This window comes from Nematolebias whitei, chromosome 6 (genome assembly GCF_014905685.2).
Source record: "Nematolebias whitei isolate Nwh7 chromosome 6, NemWhi1, whole genome shotgun sequence".
NCBI lineage: Eukaryota > Metazoa > Chordata > Actinopteri > Cyprinodontiformes > Rivulidae > Nematolebias > Nematolebias whitei.
The window spans coordinates 31,442,989-31,462,459 of NC_056503.1; the positions used below are offsets into that span (position 1 = coordinate 31,442,989).

At 40.4% G+C, this 19,471-nt stretch overlaps 1 protein-coding gene across 1 annotated transcript in view; it reads left to right on the forward strand.

The window, feature by feature from the left end:
- Positions 1–8,124, forward strand: part of ttc9b (tetratricopeptide repeat domain 9B) — a 50,203-nt gene extending 42,079 nt beyond the window's left edge. The window contains 2 exon segments of the mRNA XM_037677508.1: positions 6,461–6,643; positions 7,700–8,124. Of these exon segments, the coding sequence (XP_037533436.1) occupies positions 6,461–6,643; positions 7,700–7,794 (278 nt within the window). The 3' untranslated portion in view covers positions 7,795–8,124.
- Positions 8,125–19,471: the final 11,347 nt, after the last annotated feature.

Below are 19,471 nucleotides of genomic sequence, written 5' to 3' on the forward strand. Positions count from 1 at the left end.
TATATGTATATATATGTATATATGTATATATATATATATATATGTATATATATATATATACACATATATATACATATATATATATATATACACACAAGCAGTTAGAGAACTTTTCGTTGAAGTGAACGAGGATGCATGCAGTAAGACATGACAGAAATGTGAATGTTCTTGTAAGAGTATCGGGGAGAGTAATGGGTTTTCCCATCTGCCATTATCTTCCCGCAGAACTAATTACAAGGTGATGGACAGCAGACTAATCACCAGGGCCACTAGTGGCCTTGAATTAGCCAGACAGAGTGGATGATGAAGAGTGACAGGAGAGGAGACACAGACAGAGGGAAGGACATGAGTCCAGAGAAAGAAACATCCTTAGTAAAGCTGATAAATAGGAAATCAATGAATAAATAGGCAAAACGATGTATTTTGACTCGAGACAGAAAGTGTGCTGTTCCTTTTTTTTTTTTTACTATTCTGACATTTTACCACCTCTGTTAATCTCTTGCCTCTTTTCATTCCAGCTTGCTGTCTTTTATCTGTTTTTTGCTGTTTCTGTTCTCAGAAGCTTTGGTGTTATTTCTGCTTGACTCCAGACTTTTTTTCAGGTTTGACACTTTAGAATTAAACGCCTCACAGCTGCTTCGCTTTGGAGTTTTTCTTGCTTTTTAACATTTACACAAGTTTTTCAAGTTTTCCTTTTAATTTCTCAGTCTGCTCCTTTTTGGATTTAGCAGAAAGATACAAATATACAGTACAATATGGCACTGAGACTAAAGCGTTGCACCCTCAGCTCATTTTTATTGTTCATTTCATTGAAGAATGTCATTAAGATAAATCTGTCCTGTCCGAATCACCTTTTTACTTTGTGCAGTCTCTTTATTTAAACCCTCTTATCTTCAATTTAGTTTTAAACAAAACCGGTGTAGGAACGTTTGATCAAAGGAAAGATCACCCAACCACGACTGTTTTGATATTGCAGAGGAAAATCTAATGAGGAGGTCAAAGTTTCACTTCAGCTCAGCATAGTTTTGTGCCTCGCTCCTTTCAAGTTTAAGGTTTAAAGGTTTAAAAGATGGCAGCACGGTGGCGCAACTGGTAGAGCCTCTGCCTCTCAGCGAGCAGGTCCTTGGTTCAAACCCCGGTCCAGGGGCCTTTCTGGGTGGAGTTTGCATGTCCTCTCCGTGCATGCGTGGGTTTTCTCCGGGTACCCCGGTTTCCTCCCACAGTCCAAAAACATGCATGTTAGGCTGATTGGTAACTCTAAATTGTCCCTAGGTGTGAATGAGAGAGTGAATGGATGTTTGTCTCGTTTGTCTCTATGTGTCCCTGTGATGGACTTGTGACCTGTCCAGGGTGTACCCCGCCCCTCGCACAGTGATTGCTGGACATGGGCACCAGCGACCCCCGTGACCCAAAATGGAATAAGCGGGTAAAGAAAATGGATGGATGGATGGAGGTTTAAAAGATTTTTATAAAATATTGTTACAAGAATTTTCTGCACAGATGTCTCTTGTCCTAAATGTAGCTACGTTTTTTTTCTCCTGTAATTATTTTCATATTCTCTACATCTCCATCCACTTAATCTTCTGTTGTGTATTGAGAGTCAGCACAATTTAGCTATTTTCTCCCTTGTTGATATTGAGTGATCAGTATATTTTGTTGGAAGAAGCATCAATTGATGCTTGAAGCACTCCTATTTTGTGACTGTGCTCAGCCGGAAGAGGAAAGTCTGACGTAACCAGGAAAAATCACAACCACTGTTGCTGCAGCTCTGGGTGGAGGTTCAGGTTTTGTTGAGTCAATCGAAACAAGAACCTGGATATGTTTAACTTGTCTTACATCCTTCTGGAGTTTGCAGTCATTGTTTTGGTCTTTGTTGATTTGTACTTTATTTTAATTTATTTGCTCCTGCAGAATCTTTTAATTTATCAAAAATATTTTTGCTTTAAGTACCCCCTCGGGTCTCGAGTGTTCATGCTGTTTTTCTGCACTTTGTTTCTGTCTTTTTTATGTTCCTAAATGTCTGATTTATCCAGTAGGCACAAATGTTTAAATTTGTCAGGATCCGTGTTTTTGTTTGCTTCGTTCATCACTTATTTGTTTCATGTTTTGTGATTTTTGGATTTAGATTTGTTTAACTGTGTTCCTCTTTATTCACTCACGTTCCCCTCACTTTAATTCTTCTGCTCAATCAGAAGCCACGCCCACTCTCACCTGTTCCCAGTTAGTATTTAGTGATTCCACTTTCCCATTTACCTCATTCCTGTATGTTCAGTCCATGACTCACTCACCAGCAGTGCATTGTTGGTTTTATGTCACAGTTTTGTTCCTGAAGATTACTTTTTGTTTCTTTTGTGGGTAGTTTTGCTGTTGTCATTGCATCACCATTTTGGTTTTGCTTTTATAAAATAATAAATCGGTTTTAGTTCTTGAGTTGCTCGTGTCTCTCTGACTTCTGAGTCCAGTCCTCTGGCCAACTGTGACACAACTGTCCAGGGATTTTGAAAAGCCTTTTCATGCCATGAAAACTAACTATATGTTACAGCTATAGTCTATAGTGATTTATACTTCTTTTAGATGTTTTAAAGACTCTTAAGAATGCAAACTTATTTGTTTAAATAAGACAATGTGAGCCAAATTTGGGACATACAGACAAGTATTTACATGAAATTCTTGGCAGGTGAATGGCAGTAAAGTTGTAGTTTATCACTATATAATGACATAAACAAATAAAATGAATAAAAAGTACAAAAGGCTAAAACATCCCTCAATATTTTCCAGATGTTTTATGCTTTATCACGACAACTGTTGCCCACTCTACACTTTCTGGCCCTTAAATTACGGGACATGATGTCCTTTAGTGAAGGGGACAGTGCGGCTCCAGTGAAATCACTCCGACGTTTTTATTGGGCTTGTTTCTGTCTGCGTCACTGCCAAGCCTGTTCCGTTGATCCCGTCATTATCATACCCTTAATGCCTCTCACCACTCTACATTTCTACTGGTATTCCATCCATCTGCCTAATGGGCCGACTGGGCGCGGCCAGCCAGACGTATCCCTCACATATTTTTCATCCATAATCCTCTTAAGCCATGTGCTAGAAAGAGTGTTGTGTCCTGTCTGTAGGTATATCTTTTACCTTTAACCCTCGTGGTTGTTTCACCTGAGTCACAGTGTGTTTGTTATTTGTAACTGTTGTATGCATCGGTGTTGGTCTGTCAGCGCCAGTGAAACCTCGAAGTCGGCCATTAAACCATTATGGATTGTAAGTGAATCCTCTCAAAGCTCTCTGCTGGAGGGAGATGATGGATGGGCGTGCAGGAATGAGAGTGGTCTAGTTGTAAAAACAAATGGAGGAGATGATTGTGGGGAAAGGTGTGCAGCAAAGGCAGAAGGCTTGTGAGGTGAGTCGCGCTGTAATGGGCTGAGCAGACATCTGCTCACTGAGGAGAGGAAACGGTTTTGACCTTCCTGCTCGTCTCTGTGCTGAGTCATGAGCCTCGCGGAAGATAAGAGGTTGTCCGGTTTTTTTTGTTGTTGCATTTTTAATTAAACGTTGTGTTTGAGTTTGTGTACATGTTCATTCATCCACTTTTTAAAATATATTTTAAAATAGCTAGTACCAGTGGTCCCCAGGAGGGGATGATCTCCAGAAATTAAATAAAAATAAATAATACCAGCATATTTTAAAGGGAGGGAAGTAGTGTAAGTTGTCATATTGGCCTCATCTACTTTTCTTCAGCAGCGTTTGTATAGTTCAACCAAGGATACTTCGGACAAGTCTTTAACATATTTATTTTGTGGGTCAGAAGCTAAACAATTTGTTAACCATTGCTGTGCAAAAGTTTTGTCATCCCTCATGTCTTCAAACAGTTCTTTGCTTCTCAGCTGCTAAATTTTCTTTGTAATCTTTTAGTGGTTTTGGCCGATATTTGTTCAGACTTTCTAAAGGTTTTATAAAAATTTTCTGAAAACTTTGACAGGTTTATGTTTTATTCAATTCTAGTCCATTACTTGACCATTTTCAGACACAGAACAGACATATTAGTGAAGAGCCATTTTTAAATAGAAACTTTAGGCACTTTGTTGTAAAGACCCAATTTCTTCCTATTTCATTTGCTGAATTTATAAAACAAATACCACATAAAGTTGTGTTTTATCACAAAAAAGGTGATTTCCAAACATATATTAGCTGAAAACTTGTCCTACAGTAAATGATCAACTGAAGGACGATGCATCTCAGGTCTTGTCTCAACCCTTTGCTGGACTGTTTCCTTTTTTCTTGGAAACAACGTTCAGAGACTGTCTGTCATGGTTTGGAGGTCTATGCTTTGCTTCCTGTGTATATGAGCTCCTTGGGTTTGCTCAGTCTACGTGCGATGGTCTGTGTACCGTCATGTAGTCTATGGTTTGGTTTGGGAGTTCTTTTTGAAAACAGTTTAGCTTTGTTATCAAAGAAACATCTTTGGGGTTTTGGCTCAATTTTTTCACAACTCAACCATTCCTGTCACCCTTTGTCTGCTGGAGATGATTTTTTAGTTCCACTTTCAATTCATTCTTTCTTCAAGCTCACACTACACAATATACTGCACAGGTCAGGGATGAAACACAACAAATAGACAGAAAATGAGTTTTAAAAAATGCTACAAAAATAACTTTAAAAAGCTGAAGACATATTAAGACTACTTTAAAGGATCATATATAGCCATCCATCCATCCATTATCTTTACCCGATTCTTCCTTTTCAGGTCACGGGGGTCACTAGTGCCCATATCCAGCAGACATTTTGCGAGAGGCAGGGGACACTCTGGACATGTCTCCAGTCCATCACAGGGACACATAGAGACAAACAAGACAAACAACCATTCACTCACTCACACTTAAGGACAATTTAGAGTTACCAATCAGTCTAACATGCATGTTTTTGGTCTGTGGGAGGAAACTGGAGTACCCGGAGAAAACCCACGCATGTACGAAGAGAACATGCAAACTCCACCCAGAAAGGCCCCCAGCCGGGATTTCATCCGACGACCTTCTCACTAAGAGGCATCAGGGCTCTCTTGTAAATGAGTCCCCAAGGCTCAGTGGGATTAACCTATATAAATATATAAATAAAGGTTGAATGAAAGGTCTACCAACCGAGACACTGTGCCGCCCAGATCATATATACATATATATATATATATATATATATATATATATATATATATATATATATTTGAGTTTAAAAAAATCAACCAATAAACACCAAGACATACAGAATAAACTGTCATATATTTATGTCCATAATCAAGTTTTTGTTGTTTTAAAGATGCCTTGTTGCCAGTTAAGGTCAGTTTATATTTTCGTGTGTGTGAACACGTTGAATGTTTTGGTTTGACAAAACATTCAACCTTTGACCTTTCTCACCCTTTCAGTCCCAGCTGCTCCTCACCCCACCTGTTGATCACAGGTTGGACTTAACTACTTTTACACACTCCTCCTCACCTTGTTGCTTCCACAAGCGTCCACTCCTCACCCTGCCTTAACCCGAGCCTCCCACACAAGCGCCTCCTCCTCCCGACCTCTCCTCTCTCTCTGACTCTCACTCCTGACTCACCCTGCCTCTCAGCTAATGCTCACATTAATCACAGAAATGCCTGAATCAAGGGCAGAGTTGGAGGAAATAAAAGGGTGGGAGAAACTTGTGTGGAGGGACAAGGAGAGATCGAGGGAAATTGTTTTAAAGTATCTTAAGTGGCAGAGATAGAGATGAGGGGGAGGGTGGGTAAAAGCTTGTGGGGTTGTGACCAGCAGAGAACCAGTAAGTGATCAGATATCTGATCCATCAGCTGGCATTTAAAAGCTTTGATGGACTAAAAGCTGTGTGTGTGTGTGTGTGCGTGTGTGCGTGTGTGCATGCGTGCGTGCGTGCGTGCGTGGGTGCGTGTGTGTGTGTGTGTGCAATTTCACTTGTGTGTCGTTACTAATGAAGTTACTCCGACCTGAGCTGATCTAAGAACTGCTGACAATTGCTTGTGAAACGCATAAGATACATAACTACAGTAAAATGTACACCTAATTTTCAAATATTTTCTGTTCTGTGTTGGTCTCTTGATTTTTATTATTTCGAGGCTTCTGTTTCGCCTGTTCTTCTGACAAGTTTAGCAAAAGCTGTCAACAACTGAGACCCCAGTCTCCTGCCCAAGGGCTCAGATTGCTTGTGTAATTTTATTTTTTTGTCTTTTCTCTACATGGTGAGACTTCAGACCTGACTATTTATAGTCCGCTACCAAGAGGATGTACTGGGATGGCTAAATTTTACTGTAGCTTTATTAAAAGCACAGAGATGTCAACAGAATATTCCAAATCTCATTATGGGAGGAATCTGTCTTCTTAACTTCCAATACTTAAAATAAATGTGTCTTTTTTAACCTGTCATAAATTTACAGGCCATTAATTTCCTTCCTATCTTCCTCCTGCAGCTTGTCTGTTACAGTCGGAGCTGGTGAACTATGAGCGAGTGAAGGAGTACTGTCTGAAGGTGCTGAGCCACCAGAGAGACCACTTCAAGGCCATGTATCGAGCCGGCATCGCCTTCTATCACCTGGGTGATTACGAATGTGCATTGCGCCACCTGTGTGACGCCAAGAACCGCGAACCCACAGGTGAAAATCAATTAACAGCATTTAATGGAATAGTCTACGCTCTGGAATGCATTCATCCTTATCAGTATTGAAAATAAAATTCTGTTTGACTTGAAAATGATGAGAGTTTCATGTTAAAGCAGGCCTGGCAGGGTAAAGCACACAAACGTAGCTACGCAACTGCCTCTTTTGGAGTTGGTCAGGTTTGTCCAGCTCAGCTTACGTTTAAAGAGCCACATCACATCAGAAGTCAGCATCCACCACTGAAAATCACTTGTTTTCTTGAGGTTGAAACAAAAAAAAAAACAGAACTGAGTTCCTTGCAACAGGAACTGAAGTTGTCCACCTTAATTTATATAAGGGGTTTCAAACATTTGATAATGTAAATAGAAAAATTAAGGCAGATGTGTTCTTGTTTTTAGTATTGCACCCTGCTTTATTGGTTTATGCACTACTCTTATTTTAACTGCATTTTTACTGTAGTTTATTGTTATTATTGTCTGTACTTTATATGTTCTGTCTGGAACAGGTCCCTCTTGTAAATGAGTCCTTGTGGCTCAGTGAGACTAGCCTGTATAAATAAAGGTTGAATTTAAAAAAGAGATGGGTGTAATTTTACCACATTTACATGACTGTGATGTCGATCAAATTTAGATTGTATTTCAATGGTAATGTTTTGTTGAAACTGACTTTTAAATTATGATTAGCATTTATTGGAAAAGTTGTACTAGCTAACACTTATTTTTAATGGCAGTAGCATTAGTATTAATATTTTACTATAATATTGTACTTAGCTAATTAGAAAAACTTCCTAAAACAAGGATAGCAACTCTGTCTTTAAAATCAAAGTGTTTCCCCTGTATTCTTAGCTACATTTTTATATATAAATTGAGTTGTAAAGCCTTTTTATTTTACCAAAAGATGAACACACTGCTCTGTGCTTGATTCTGAAAGTATTTTTTAACCCTTAGGTGCCTTTGTTTGTAAAGTAACTCTGTTTTCTGGTGGTTTATTAGTTAAAATAGAACAAACTCAGGATGATTCCTGCTCATATCTGCTGTCTCATCTCCATCTCAGACACCAACGTGCTGCGATACATCCAGCTGACAGAGATGAAGATGAACAAGAGTGGACAGCGGGATCGAGAAAGCAGCAAGGAGACCCAGGGCTGATCCTTTACGACCTCCTGACCCCTTGTCTTTGACCCCTTGAACAATCCTACTCGATCCTCCCTTTCTCCGGCTCCTCTCCTCTGACTCCAGACAACAGCACAGACAGAAGAGACCCAACCACCCACCTGGTGACACACAAGCAGGGCGCATATCAAAAACTGTCTGCTACTTCCTCTTCCTCCTTTTTTCTTTTCCTTTTGATTTCTCCCTTGGGGGCTGTGGCTCCTGTCTCTTAGACGCAGAAAACCAACTAAAAAACTGAGACGATGCTGTATTATATTCATAGAACCCGTCATTGTGCTGGGGTTAAAGCTGAGCTTTTAGACACACGAATGGACATTTGCGTGATTTGCTAAATGTTTTAAGAGCAGAACATACTTTTAGGATCTCGCTCTCTTATTTCTCTCTGCCTTTGTTCTCTCCATCTTTTATCAAACGCTCCGGGAGAATTTTTGGGGTTGGGAAACTCGAACACATCGGCAGGAGGGTGGGTGTGCGCGTGCATTTTAAAGTTCAAGCAGGGCACAGTGAAGGGGGTGTGTGAAACGTATATCAAGACCACACCCAATTTGACTGAACACCCTAGGATAACAGGGCTCCTTGTGAGCTCTGTCTCGAGACAGACAAGCAGAAAAGAAAAAAAACCACTTTTCATCAGAAAGAGGGAAACAAAACCTGCATCTGTGCTTAATCTATAATTTCTCTGTCAAATCTCTCTGTCCTGGATGCCATGTATCTCTGTTTCTAGACTGTTCTTTCAATTCAAGGGCTAATTCAAGTGTTTTTAATTCTCATTTAAGGTCTTTCATTTGCTCTTGCACTCTAATATACAACCGATACGTTTATAGCGGGAGTGTAAGCAGCAAAGACTCAAAACTCCCAAGCGGTTATTGCCGTTATTGGGTGTGTTGTTGTGGAAATAAGCGTGTCTTGAACCTGTTGTCCAAAGCCCCACCTGGTGTTGTGTTAATGTTCATGAGAATGTCGAGGCTCCTCCCTCCCATTGACCCACTTGGTTCTATTACTGATGTCACTATGAAAAAAAAAAGAAGCCAATGACACATGAGGTCCATCAACTGCCGTCAGCCGGATGGAGATCCACTCTAAAGTTTTGTGGCGAGAAGCACTTTTCTAACGAAGGTCCAACCTTTTACTGCTAATGCTGAAGCTTCCCAGGCTACATTAGGACGCTGAGGAGACTCTGGGCAGTGTTAGTGCAGGGAAACCAATCACAATCTGTTCAAACCACAACGCTGGAGCACTCAGCCTCACTGTGCTTTAACCAGAGAGCGCTATCTGAGATTTATCTTGCCTACATTTAAACGTGTGCTGATAGAGAAAACGTCCATGCTTGACAACAATCTAGCGACAGCTGTACGAACGCCACTACAGACAGTATGGTTTGTTTATATCCATTCCCAGCTGTCGAACTCTGCCGCCGCTTCTCTTGTGATTTGTGAAACTGAATCATTTAGTGATGCAAATATGTTTTTTTCTAACAGCTTTTCTACAGGTTTAAACCTGCCTGTTATGTTCTGCTGGAGGTTGGATGGATAGAAAGTGAAAGCATGACCCCAATTCCCCTCGTCTTTAACGTCACGATGAAGTCCTTATTCCTCCTGTGCAAGCCCACCTCCTGCATGTGACGTGTGGCTCCAGAGAGTTACTTCATGTGTTTGGGATAGGGATCATATCTGCCCTACTGCTTTAGGTCATAGCATGCTGCCATCAGAAGGTTGGCTCATACCCTCTATTCCAGCTACTCTCAGCTTTGCAAACACAGAAGGTGGCGACTGTGATCACAACAGTAGTACCTCTTAGGTTCACTGCCTACTTTGATAAAGATGGAACAAAAACAGAAATGAAGGAGGATACCGAATCAGAAATAGCATGCTAGGGGCAAAAATCCCTTCCCAATTTATTTCTTTGACCTGTTACGAGGTAGACAAGGACCTAAGTGTGTCAGTGGCACTCTGGAGAGATGGCACCATAAGTTGAAGAGCGTGATACATAGAGGCTGCCGGGGAAACAGAAGTAGGCCATAATCAGCCCCGATAAAGCTCTACTGTGTTAGAGGAGGTGCAGGAAGGTTTAAAGCTAATTTATCACGGCCAAAAGAAAGTAGATTTGTGAGCACATAGCTTAGAGCAAGTCTTATTTAGGAACCTGCTTGTTCTCTTCTTGTTTGGACCCAGGATCATCAATGTTGAGTAATTCATTCAACCTTTATTTATACAGGTTAGTCCCATTGAGTCACGAGGACTCATTTACAGGAGAGACCTGTTTTAGACAAATAGCACAGATGAGGTACAGACAACAATAGACAATCATAAAAGTGTATAAAATGAAAAGTAAATAAAATAACTTATATAATAAACAAAATAAAAGCAGCTACATTATAAAGCGATGTGAAATACTAAAAAACAGAAATGTATTAATGGCTGTTTCAGGTGCGGGACATGAAAAAGGCTTCTATGTAGAAAAATCAAGCTATTAGAGTGTTAATAGAGTAATATTACTATCTTTTCCTAAATATAAAAAGAAGGTTACAATCTACATTGGGTCTGATAGCAAAGTGGAAAAAACCAAGTAAGGTGAAGACAGACTTGAAGAAACGCATAAATCCAAAACGCTGTTACGTAATGAACAAATAACATTTAGCTTTTAGCTGTTCACAGTGACCCATAAGGAAATGTTATAATGTGGTTCAAAATGTTTTGAATTGACAGCAGAAGTCATCTCGGGGCTGCTACATGTAATTCAATTCAATCTAGATCCAGATTCAAAGCCAGTTACGTACAGTCCAGTTCACTCCAACTCTAAAACAGTCAGTTTCATCAGATTATAAAACACCAGCTGGTAAAAGTTTGTCTTTTTAACGAAAAACACTGATTCAAATTTTTACTTCAATTAAATCCTCCAGCCTGAATAAAAGCAGGGTGGTGGGTGACAGTGTAGAGGAACAAGCCTTTTTGACAAGCAGAAACATGTGAAAAAGGTTCGGGGTGGATCTGTTGGGGCGTAGATTGGTTGATTGGTTAAAATAATTGTTTTTCGGGTCCAACCTGAAATAGGATTTCACATAATTAATGGTTGGACTGTTTCTTTCTTCTTCTTCTTCTTTTTTTTTAAACAACAAAACTAACTGCAAAATTTCATCTTGCTGAAGTTATTAATACTTTTTCCAACAATTATATAGTACTACGTGGTCAGTAGCACATGATGCTAACCTATATGTATCATTTAGCATTACATGTATTTGTACAAAAGTTTCCCTGGATTCTGGACAGGAAGTCCCTTGGTTTAATGTTTGCCGTCATTGTGATGATGTGGATTCCCCCTTTTTTAATATTGGGCTGGAACTCCCGACGTTCACTCCAAATCAAAAACAACAAGTCTTCACACCTGCGCTCATGAACAAAACTAACTTTTTACCAGGCCATGTGATAAATCTACAAACTTCGCCAAACCACGTTTCATTTAGAAGCTTTTGAGATGAATAATTTGTAAATAATAAGGAGTCAGTTTAGAAAAATGTGCCGTGACTCATTTTGTTAATAATATTCAAATCTCCAAATTCCTTGCAGCTTCACACTCTGACACAAGAGACATTTTCTCAAACACCTCAGTTTCTCTTTAGGAATCGCATTTTATTCTTGCTGGCTTTTAAACAGCTTTAATCAGTGGTACGACGTCCACCAGGTGCATTATTACAATCACTACACTGCGTTGTTCAAACCTACTTTAGGTTTGTCTGTCAAAAGAAGTAATGCAGTTAAACACAAAGTGGATATGGTTTACACACCGTGACTTCCTGTGTTTAATTACACAGAGTTTTGGCCACGTAGAGATATTTTTCTTCTTGCTTATGTGGATTCTGACTCAGTAAAGTGTCCTTTATGACAAAGATTAGTTAGTGCACAAAAGTTACAAATATCAAGCCCAAAATAGTGACAGAAATTCAGTTCAGTTTATTTATATAGCGCCAAGTCACAATAGAAGTCGTCTCAGGGCACTGAACAGAAACATTCATATATATAAAAATAATTTAACACTATTTATCTGAGGAGCAGACTGCTTTGAGTTTAACTCCAACACAGACTCTCATCTTGAGCAAGCATGAAGGCGACAGTGGAAAGGAAAAACTCCCTCATGAGGAAGAAACCTTTAGCAGAACCAGGCTCAGGACAAGTGGCCATCTGCTTTGACTGGCTGGGTTTGAGAGGAACAGATACACAATGGCAGGTCAAGAATCACATGTTAAGATAGAAATAGTATCAAATGAAAACTATTAAATTTTAGCAATTCATTTAAGGAAATGAGGTCAACTTGTCCTGTAGTCGTCTAAAGCCCTATTTCCACGGGATTAGTTTTACCTAAGAACCACATGTAATAAATAAATTGCTCCTCAACGTCAGCTTTTTATGTGGCGCATTTGCACAGGATAACCAAAACCTGAGATTTAGCTGAAATTTACGGACATCTTCCGGAGATGTTAACGCGCTGCGTTGTCACGATCGCGCTGGTCCATATAACGTGCTTAATGTGTGGGCTGGGCCGGTCTCGGGTTTTGATGCGGTTTTACGAATCAGCACAAAGAAAACTGATTGCACAATATAAAATTATATTAATCTACTTGTTGAGGAGGAGGCAGGTCCGACCGGCCAGTTTAGAGATTAAAAAAGTTGCGTTAAGCTCAGATGGACAACCTGTCACCGACCGCGTGCATCCGCTCACCCGCTGGTTGAAATGGACTTACGACCTGTCCGGGGTGTACCCCGCCTCTCGCACAGTGATGGCTAGAGATGGGCACCAGAAGGAAGCGGGTAAAGATGATGGACGGACGGATGGATGGGTGGATGGGTCAGCTGATCACCAGCTGCGCACATCTCTGCACCTGCTGCCATTTGCGGTGAAGAAAGTAGCAGCATCTACAAAAGACGACGCAAGCAGTGCGTTCTGTTAAAATAAGCTTCTTCTATATTTTTCCAAATGATTCCAAATCCTAATTTAGCTTAGACAACAAAAGTTGCCTAATTACATATCGAATCCCGCACATTTCTGTCCAAATCACAGAGATGCTTAGTCCCTAGGTAAAACTAATCCCATGCGAATAGGGCTAAAGTCTATAGCAGCATAACAAGCCAACCTTAACTATAGGATTTATCAAAAAGGAAAATCTCTTGAGTCCAGTCTTAAACCTGGACAATGTGTCAGCCTCACGGAGAGAAACTGGAAGTTGGTTCCACAAGAGAGGAGCCTGATAACTGGAAGATCTTCCTCCCATTCTGCTTTTGGAAACTCTAGGAACCACGAGTAAGCCTGCAGTCTGAGAGCAAAGTGCTCTGTTAGGAAAATATGAAACAATAAGATTTCGACTGTAAGATGGAGCTAGGTTATTGAGGAATTTGTAGGTTAGAAGTAAGATTTTTGAGTCAAAAGTCATGTGGAGCCCTTTAATTTGGTTCGGTTCACATGGGCTTTTGGTTCAGTGGACTTGGAAACTTTCCGCCCTCTTGTTGCGTCTCTCTGTTCTGTTTTTGTGTCTCCTGGTTTCCCAAAGGAGATAAATCAGCAGCGAGGAGAGGCACCAGCAGGCTCGGTCTCCATGGCTGCCAGGGCAGAGTCTCATCACCTACGGGCCTTTCGAGGAATCCCCCCCCATTGGTCTCCTCTCTCCATGACGCCGGTGTGCCGTCTTGTTTTTGTCCTGCTGTACTAATTATCATACAGGACGTACTACAGCAGTCAGAGGTTAAGCAGCTGCACATTAAACCAGTCGGGTCGGTGATTAATGACCTGGAGGCTCCGTGCGTGCAGATCTCTTCATCGGTGTCACTTTGAAAACAAACAAAAAGCACAACAACAAAAGACATCAAACTAAATGGCTGTGTTGTTTCTCTTCCTTTTCTTGTTTTTTGGCTCTTTTACTTTGACGTCATTTAAGGTAAATGTTTGTCAAACGTCCAAGTAGTTTTTGTGAATACATAAAACAAATGTACAAAAAAATAATAATTGAGAAATGGAAAGTTTTATGGTCGTGAAAAGCTTTACTGAATTACTTTATCAACAAAGAAAAAAACGATAGAAATGAGAATTTTACTCCTTCAGGAGCTGCTTTGTGTCTGTGTCTGTGTTTGCTGGTATTTCTGTGGACGCTCCTCTCAGCGAGGGGTGAAACAAAAGGACTCACGAGAGCGTGCAAAACATGAGGATCCACGGAGGACGAGAACTGAACAGCCTTTTAACTGTCCCTGTGTCCACACGGTGGACGTGAAGCTGGGGGACGTCCAGGCGAAGACTGCGTTTTTGTCTCGCCTCACTCCTAAGAGGCCTTTTTTTCTCATCCAACATCCAAACATCCGACAGGCGTCCAGCACTGGTTTTACTGAACTAATAGGATGGGAATGCACTAATGATTGGTAAATGAAGATCGTGAATAAAGTTCAAAATAAAGACGAGTATTGTTGTTATTTGCTTTCTATTATCAAAGTTCGTGCTCAATAATCCAGGTGAAAAAAAAAATCCAACAAAGTTCAGTCAGGTCATCTGACAGTTTTTTTTTGTTGTTGTTTTTTTTTTTGTTGAGATGTTTCGTCCTTCATCCAAAGGACTTCATCAGTCCGAGGAGCCACAAACAAATCGAGTTCCACAAGCAGCACACTCCCATGGAGGACTAACCAGTTGGATGGTGACGATGGTTTCTGGGGCCTGCTCTCTCCCCTGTCTACTCCTCTGAGACAACCATTGCCAAAGTGGTTCAAAACAAGCATGAACCTTGATGTTTTGAACCACTTTGGCAATGGCTGTTTCAGAGGAGCCAATGGGGGCGAGAGCAGGCACCAGAAACCGTCTTATCACCAGCACACTGGTTCGTCCACTATATTAAGTGAGCTGCTTGTGGGACTGAGTTTGTTGTGGCTCCTCGGACTGATGAAGTCCTTTGGATGAAGGACGAAACGTCTCAACAAAAAAATAAATCGTCCAGATTACCTGACTGAACTTTGTTTGCTTTTATTATTACAGCTGATTCGGCTAATTAAATATCTGCAGTGTTGAAGGAACGGCAGCTTAAATTGAGCTTGCTGTCTAAACAGTCGAGTGGCATTGTGGGTAACGTAGGCAGCAATTTTTTTGATGAGAACAGTCAACTTGCAACCTTTTGCTGCATGAAGTGAATCATTTTTGCTTTTTATTTTACCTCTCTGTGCATTCAGTAATGTAAACTTTTAAAGTAAACAAATTTGATATTTTACTTCATATAATCGTGTCCTCTGTTCTGGACTTATTTTATAATTAAATAAACAGGAACTTTCAGTCACAGTACGATGGTCAGAAACAGAAGCTCAACATGAAGAAAGACTTTAACGCTCATTTAAAGTTGGACTTTTTATGTCTGAACAGGGGCTTTGATCATTTTAAAGGTTTTTAAAGAAGAACACTTTCCGTTTTATGATTTTTACAGATTTTTTTTCGCAGAGTATTCAACTGATGGCTGGTATTGCTACACTAACTTTTGAGCTGTTTAAGCTTTTCAACTTGTTTTTTTACTCCCACGACTTTCAGACACATACAAACATCAAAACAGGCTTCTTTTAATCATCTTTTGACCGGAGTGTCTCTGACTTGTTGCATTTATCTTTCGACTCGCTCCAGAATGCAGCCGAAGTCATTTCAACTTCTGTTCTATTTAACTTGTGAACTGAAAGTGAAATATATTTTATGACTTGTTATATCTCCTACAGACCACACCGCAGTTACATGAAAATTGACTTGTTTGACCACGAGAAGCCGTGTGCCACTCACAGTTCAAACATTTTTAGGATTCACTTGTTAGGTTGTCACAAAGCAGCCATTTGTTACATATAAGTTAAAGTTTGATTGCAGCTGGTGAGTTATTTGATCCTTCAAATTAAAATACATTTTTATATATCTCTGCTGCAGACCCATAACAGCTGGATTTTTGCTCGTTTTAGTCGGCCACGCGCAGCTAAGTTAGGTCGTTCACACATTTTTCAGTCATATTGTGGAGATTTTTGACAAATGTTCCCATTCCTCTCTCAGGTTTGTTCATTCCATTGTTCCGTATTTCTGAATCAGACTTAATTGGTGGTTGGATGGTGTGGTGAAGGTTCAGTCAGACAAAGTGAAGCCTGCTGCAGATCTGAGGACACCAACTGGCAACCAATCTGGCTCCCTGTTGACTTCACATGTGAACAGAAACACACTTTGTGCTGCTTTTCTCGTGTGTGTTTTTTCTTCTGCCTCCTCGTCCTCTCTGAATACTGTCGCATCCTGAATCTGTCTTTCTTAGAAAATCTGTTTGCACCGACTGAAACAAAAACCGGAAAACAAATGAAAGTGAAAAATAGAAATAATTGAAGGAACAAGTTAAAAAATGACAACAGAGGAAGAGACAAAGGATGTGCTGAACGTTAGGAGGACACCACAGAGTCTAGAAAGGAGTAAAAGGAGAACAAAGGCAGCACACACTAACTCGTATAAAAATAAAAAAATATTGGTGTGTGTGGTGAACAAAGCAACACAAAGCTCAGCCTGTGTCCTCTCTGCCAACTCTTCATCATCTCTCTCTTTTTCACTTCATTTTCATCCATTCTTTTCCCACTTCTCCTCCCAATGCACGTGTCTGTGCCGTTGCTTTTAATAGCATCTCCATGGAAGTGAAGAGGGGTTGCTAGGCAACTGGCTGGCATCTGAAACGGTGTTTGTTTGGCGGCAATGCTGACAAGACATCGTGTATGTGTGTGCGTGTAACATCTGCACACTCAGAGGTTGTGAGTAAAATATCACATCAGCCGTTTAGATTTGTTTAGATTGAACCTCGAGATTAACGTGACGTCGTCTTCCATGGTCATTTCTGGTGCGAGAGGAGAAAAACATCAGACTTGGTAAAGATATGACATCATAGGCCACAGTAGTGACACCCAGAGGAAGTCATTCATCACTGCAGACGCCTTTGTCTGATCATATGATCATCCATTATCTTTACCTGCTTCTTCCTTTTCAGGTCAGGGGGTCACTGGTGCCCATGTCCAGCAGTCACTGTGCGAGAGACGGGGGGCACCCTGGACAGGTCTCCAGTCCATCACAGGGACACATAAAGGCAAACGAGACAAACAACCATTCACTCTCACTCACACCTAGGGACAATTTAGAGTTACCAGTCAGACTAACATGCATGTTGTTGTTATGTGGGAGGAAACCGGAGTACCCGGAGAAAACTTGCACATGCACGGAGAGAACATGCAAACTCCATTTGATTCGATGGATTCGATCCAGCGACCGTCTTGCTGAAAGGAAACAGTTCAACCCACTCAACCATATATGAGACATGGTTGAGATTTACAAATGAAAAAAAAAAGTAAAAGTGAGCAGATATGAGAAGCCATCTTTAATTAAAGTTTGTTTTGTTTCTTTAACAAACACTTGGTGTGACATTAAGCATCCCGAGGGGGTCATGTTTCTAGTGGGGCTGCTTTTCTCTAATGAGCTGGAAGATCAGAAACATCTAAATGTTTCTTTAAAATGATGGTGAGATTTTGACTGGTGTCTGTTCTCGATAGCACACGTGCAGAAGTATCCTGATGCACGCTCAATAATCCAGGCAGATAAATGGAACAAGGTTGAGTCAGGCCCTCTGGACAGATTCTTCTGGGTTGAAGCGTTTCATCCAAAAGACTTCTTGTAGGAAGAAGTCCTGCAGATAAAAGAACCCGTCCAGAGAGCCTTACTCAACCTTGTTAGAATGTGTAGAATTGTTCTGTCATATTATTGCAATGCAGCAGAACGTTGGAACAATATGTTTCTGAAACAATTCAAATAAACTTCATTATGGTGTCTCTTCATTTGCTCGAGTCACAAAGAGCTTCTTCTACTTTTCCCTCGTCAGGTGTGTGATGTTGTTTTAGTTTCGGTCAGTAAATCTGTTTCAGTTTGGTTTTAGCTGGTAATTTAGTTTTAATAAAGCAAAATGAGCATTTTAATATCACCACCAGGATTATCTGGTGCTTCAATACGTCTACGAGAAGAAAAAGTAAAACTCGTGAAATTTTAGTACAATGAAACCTTCTGCTTATTAAGTTGTTTTAATATCTTAAAGCAATCTCAGATCATTAGAGTCAGGGTTATCTGAAATGTTATGAACAATTAGTGTCTTACTTGTTGTGGATAGCTTCGTGAACAACCTTAGTTTAATAATCAGACCAGATTATTGAGCTAATTGCTAATCTGAGTGAAGCGAGGATTAAACTGGACTCCTGTCATCTAAGAAAGACCAATCTAAAAAAAATGTCTTAACTGCTCGTGCAAACTGTTTTATAGTTGTTTTCATTTCATTCCTTTAAACCTTACAGGAATCCTGGGGGCTACACCAGAAGTGCTACAGCTAACTGCTGCTCCTTGTGTGAATGCACATGATCGTTGAGTTTTATGTAAATTAAACGTTCTTGATGAAATGCTCGTCACCCCTCGCTTTGCACGTCAACAATTTAAGCAACAGTCTTGCGGGATTTGTTAGTGCTGAGAGTACATGTTGGACATTACTCTCAGTTACCACCACACCAAAGTTTAGCTCAATATCCATAGAACTGACTGAGTTTGAGCAATTTTTGTGTTTGATAACTCACTTATTAGTGGCGGCCATCTTGAATCAGGTAGATCCCAAAAGTTATTCGGTCGTAGACGTGAATCCATTGATTACTTTCTGGGAGTTTCATTTAAACCCTTCCACCGAGTCATGAAATATTTTGCTAACAGACAAACAAATGTGAGCACACACATTCAAAGCGAGTTACATCATTACTTATTTTTTATGGCATTGGGCGATAATGAAAAAACAAGACCGTTAATTACATAAAAAAGTGTTAGAAACAAAATGAACCGCACTTTAAAAGGTCTAAAATATCACTTTGAACAAGACAAGTAAAGAAACGAGCTTATTTAAATTGCGTCGTTCCTGTTATAGTCCTTGAGTTAGTGCTCATCTTGTTTTACCGCAGTGCAAAATGAAAATTAACTGCATGACAAACGAGATGTACACACACTGAAACGTCTTTGTTTTTGTTTTTATTCACCTCTCATTCGTCACTTTTCACACCGAGTTTTCTCACCGAAGCCAGAAACGGTACACGTTGATACAGAAGACCACGTGGATGATCCAGTTCCCCTGGTTTTCCTCGACTTGTCTTATTTTAACAAATATATACAGATATCTCCTCGGGAAGAGCATTGAAATAATAATTTATTCTTTCCCACAAAAACAATAATAAATTCTCAGTGTTCTCAACAGGGAAAATGACGCTGAGCTCAATCTTTTCAACCACATTCGAATAAACACACTCGCACAGAAATCCCATGACGCACACACAAACAAACACACCTCAAGAAACTGTAATAAATATCACCTGCAGTCGTTGAACTGTCCGGTGTGAGGAACCTGCTGCAGCTGATTTGTCCGTGGAGTCTTCGATTCCACAGGAAGACCAACGAGCTGCACGGCGTTCCTCTTAAAGTGCCGCTGGGAGATGAACGTGACATGGACGCTGAAATCAGCTCGCCCGTCTCTAATTCTGCATCCGTTTCACCGGCAAGAGCAAGATCCACGCTGCTGACCTCTAACCAGGAATGTTTTGAAAACCAGGGGACACCGATGAACGAA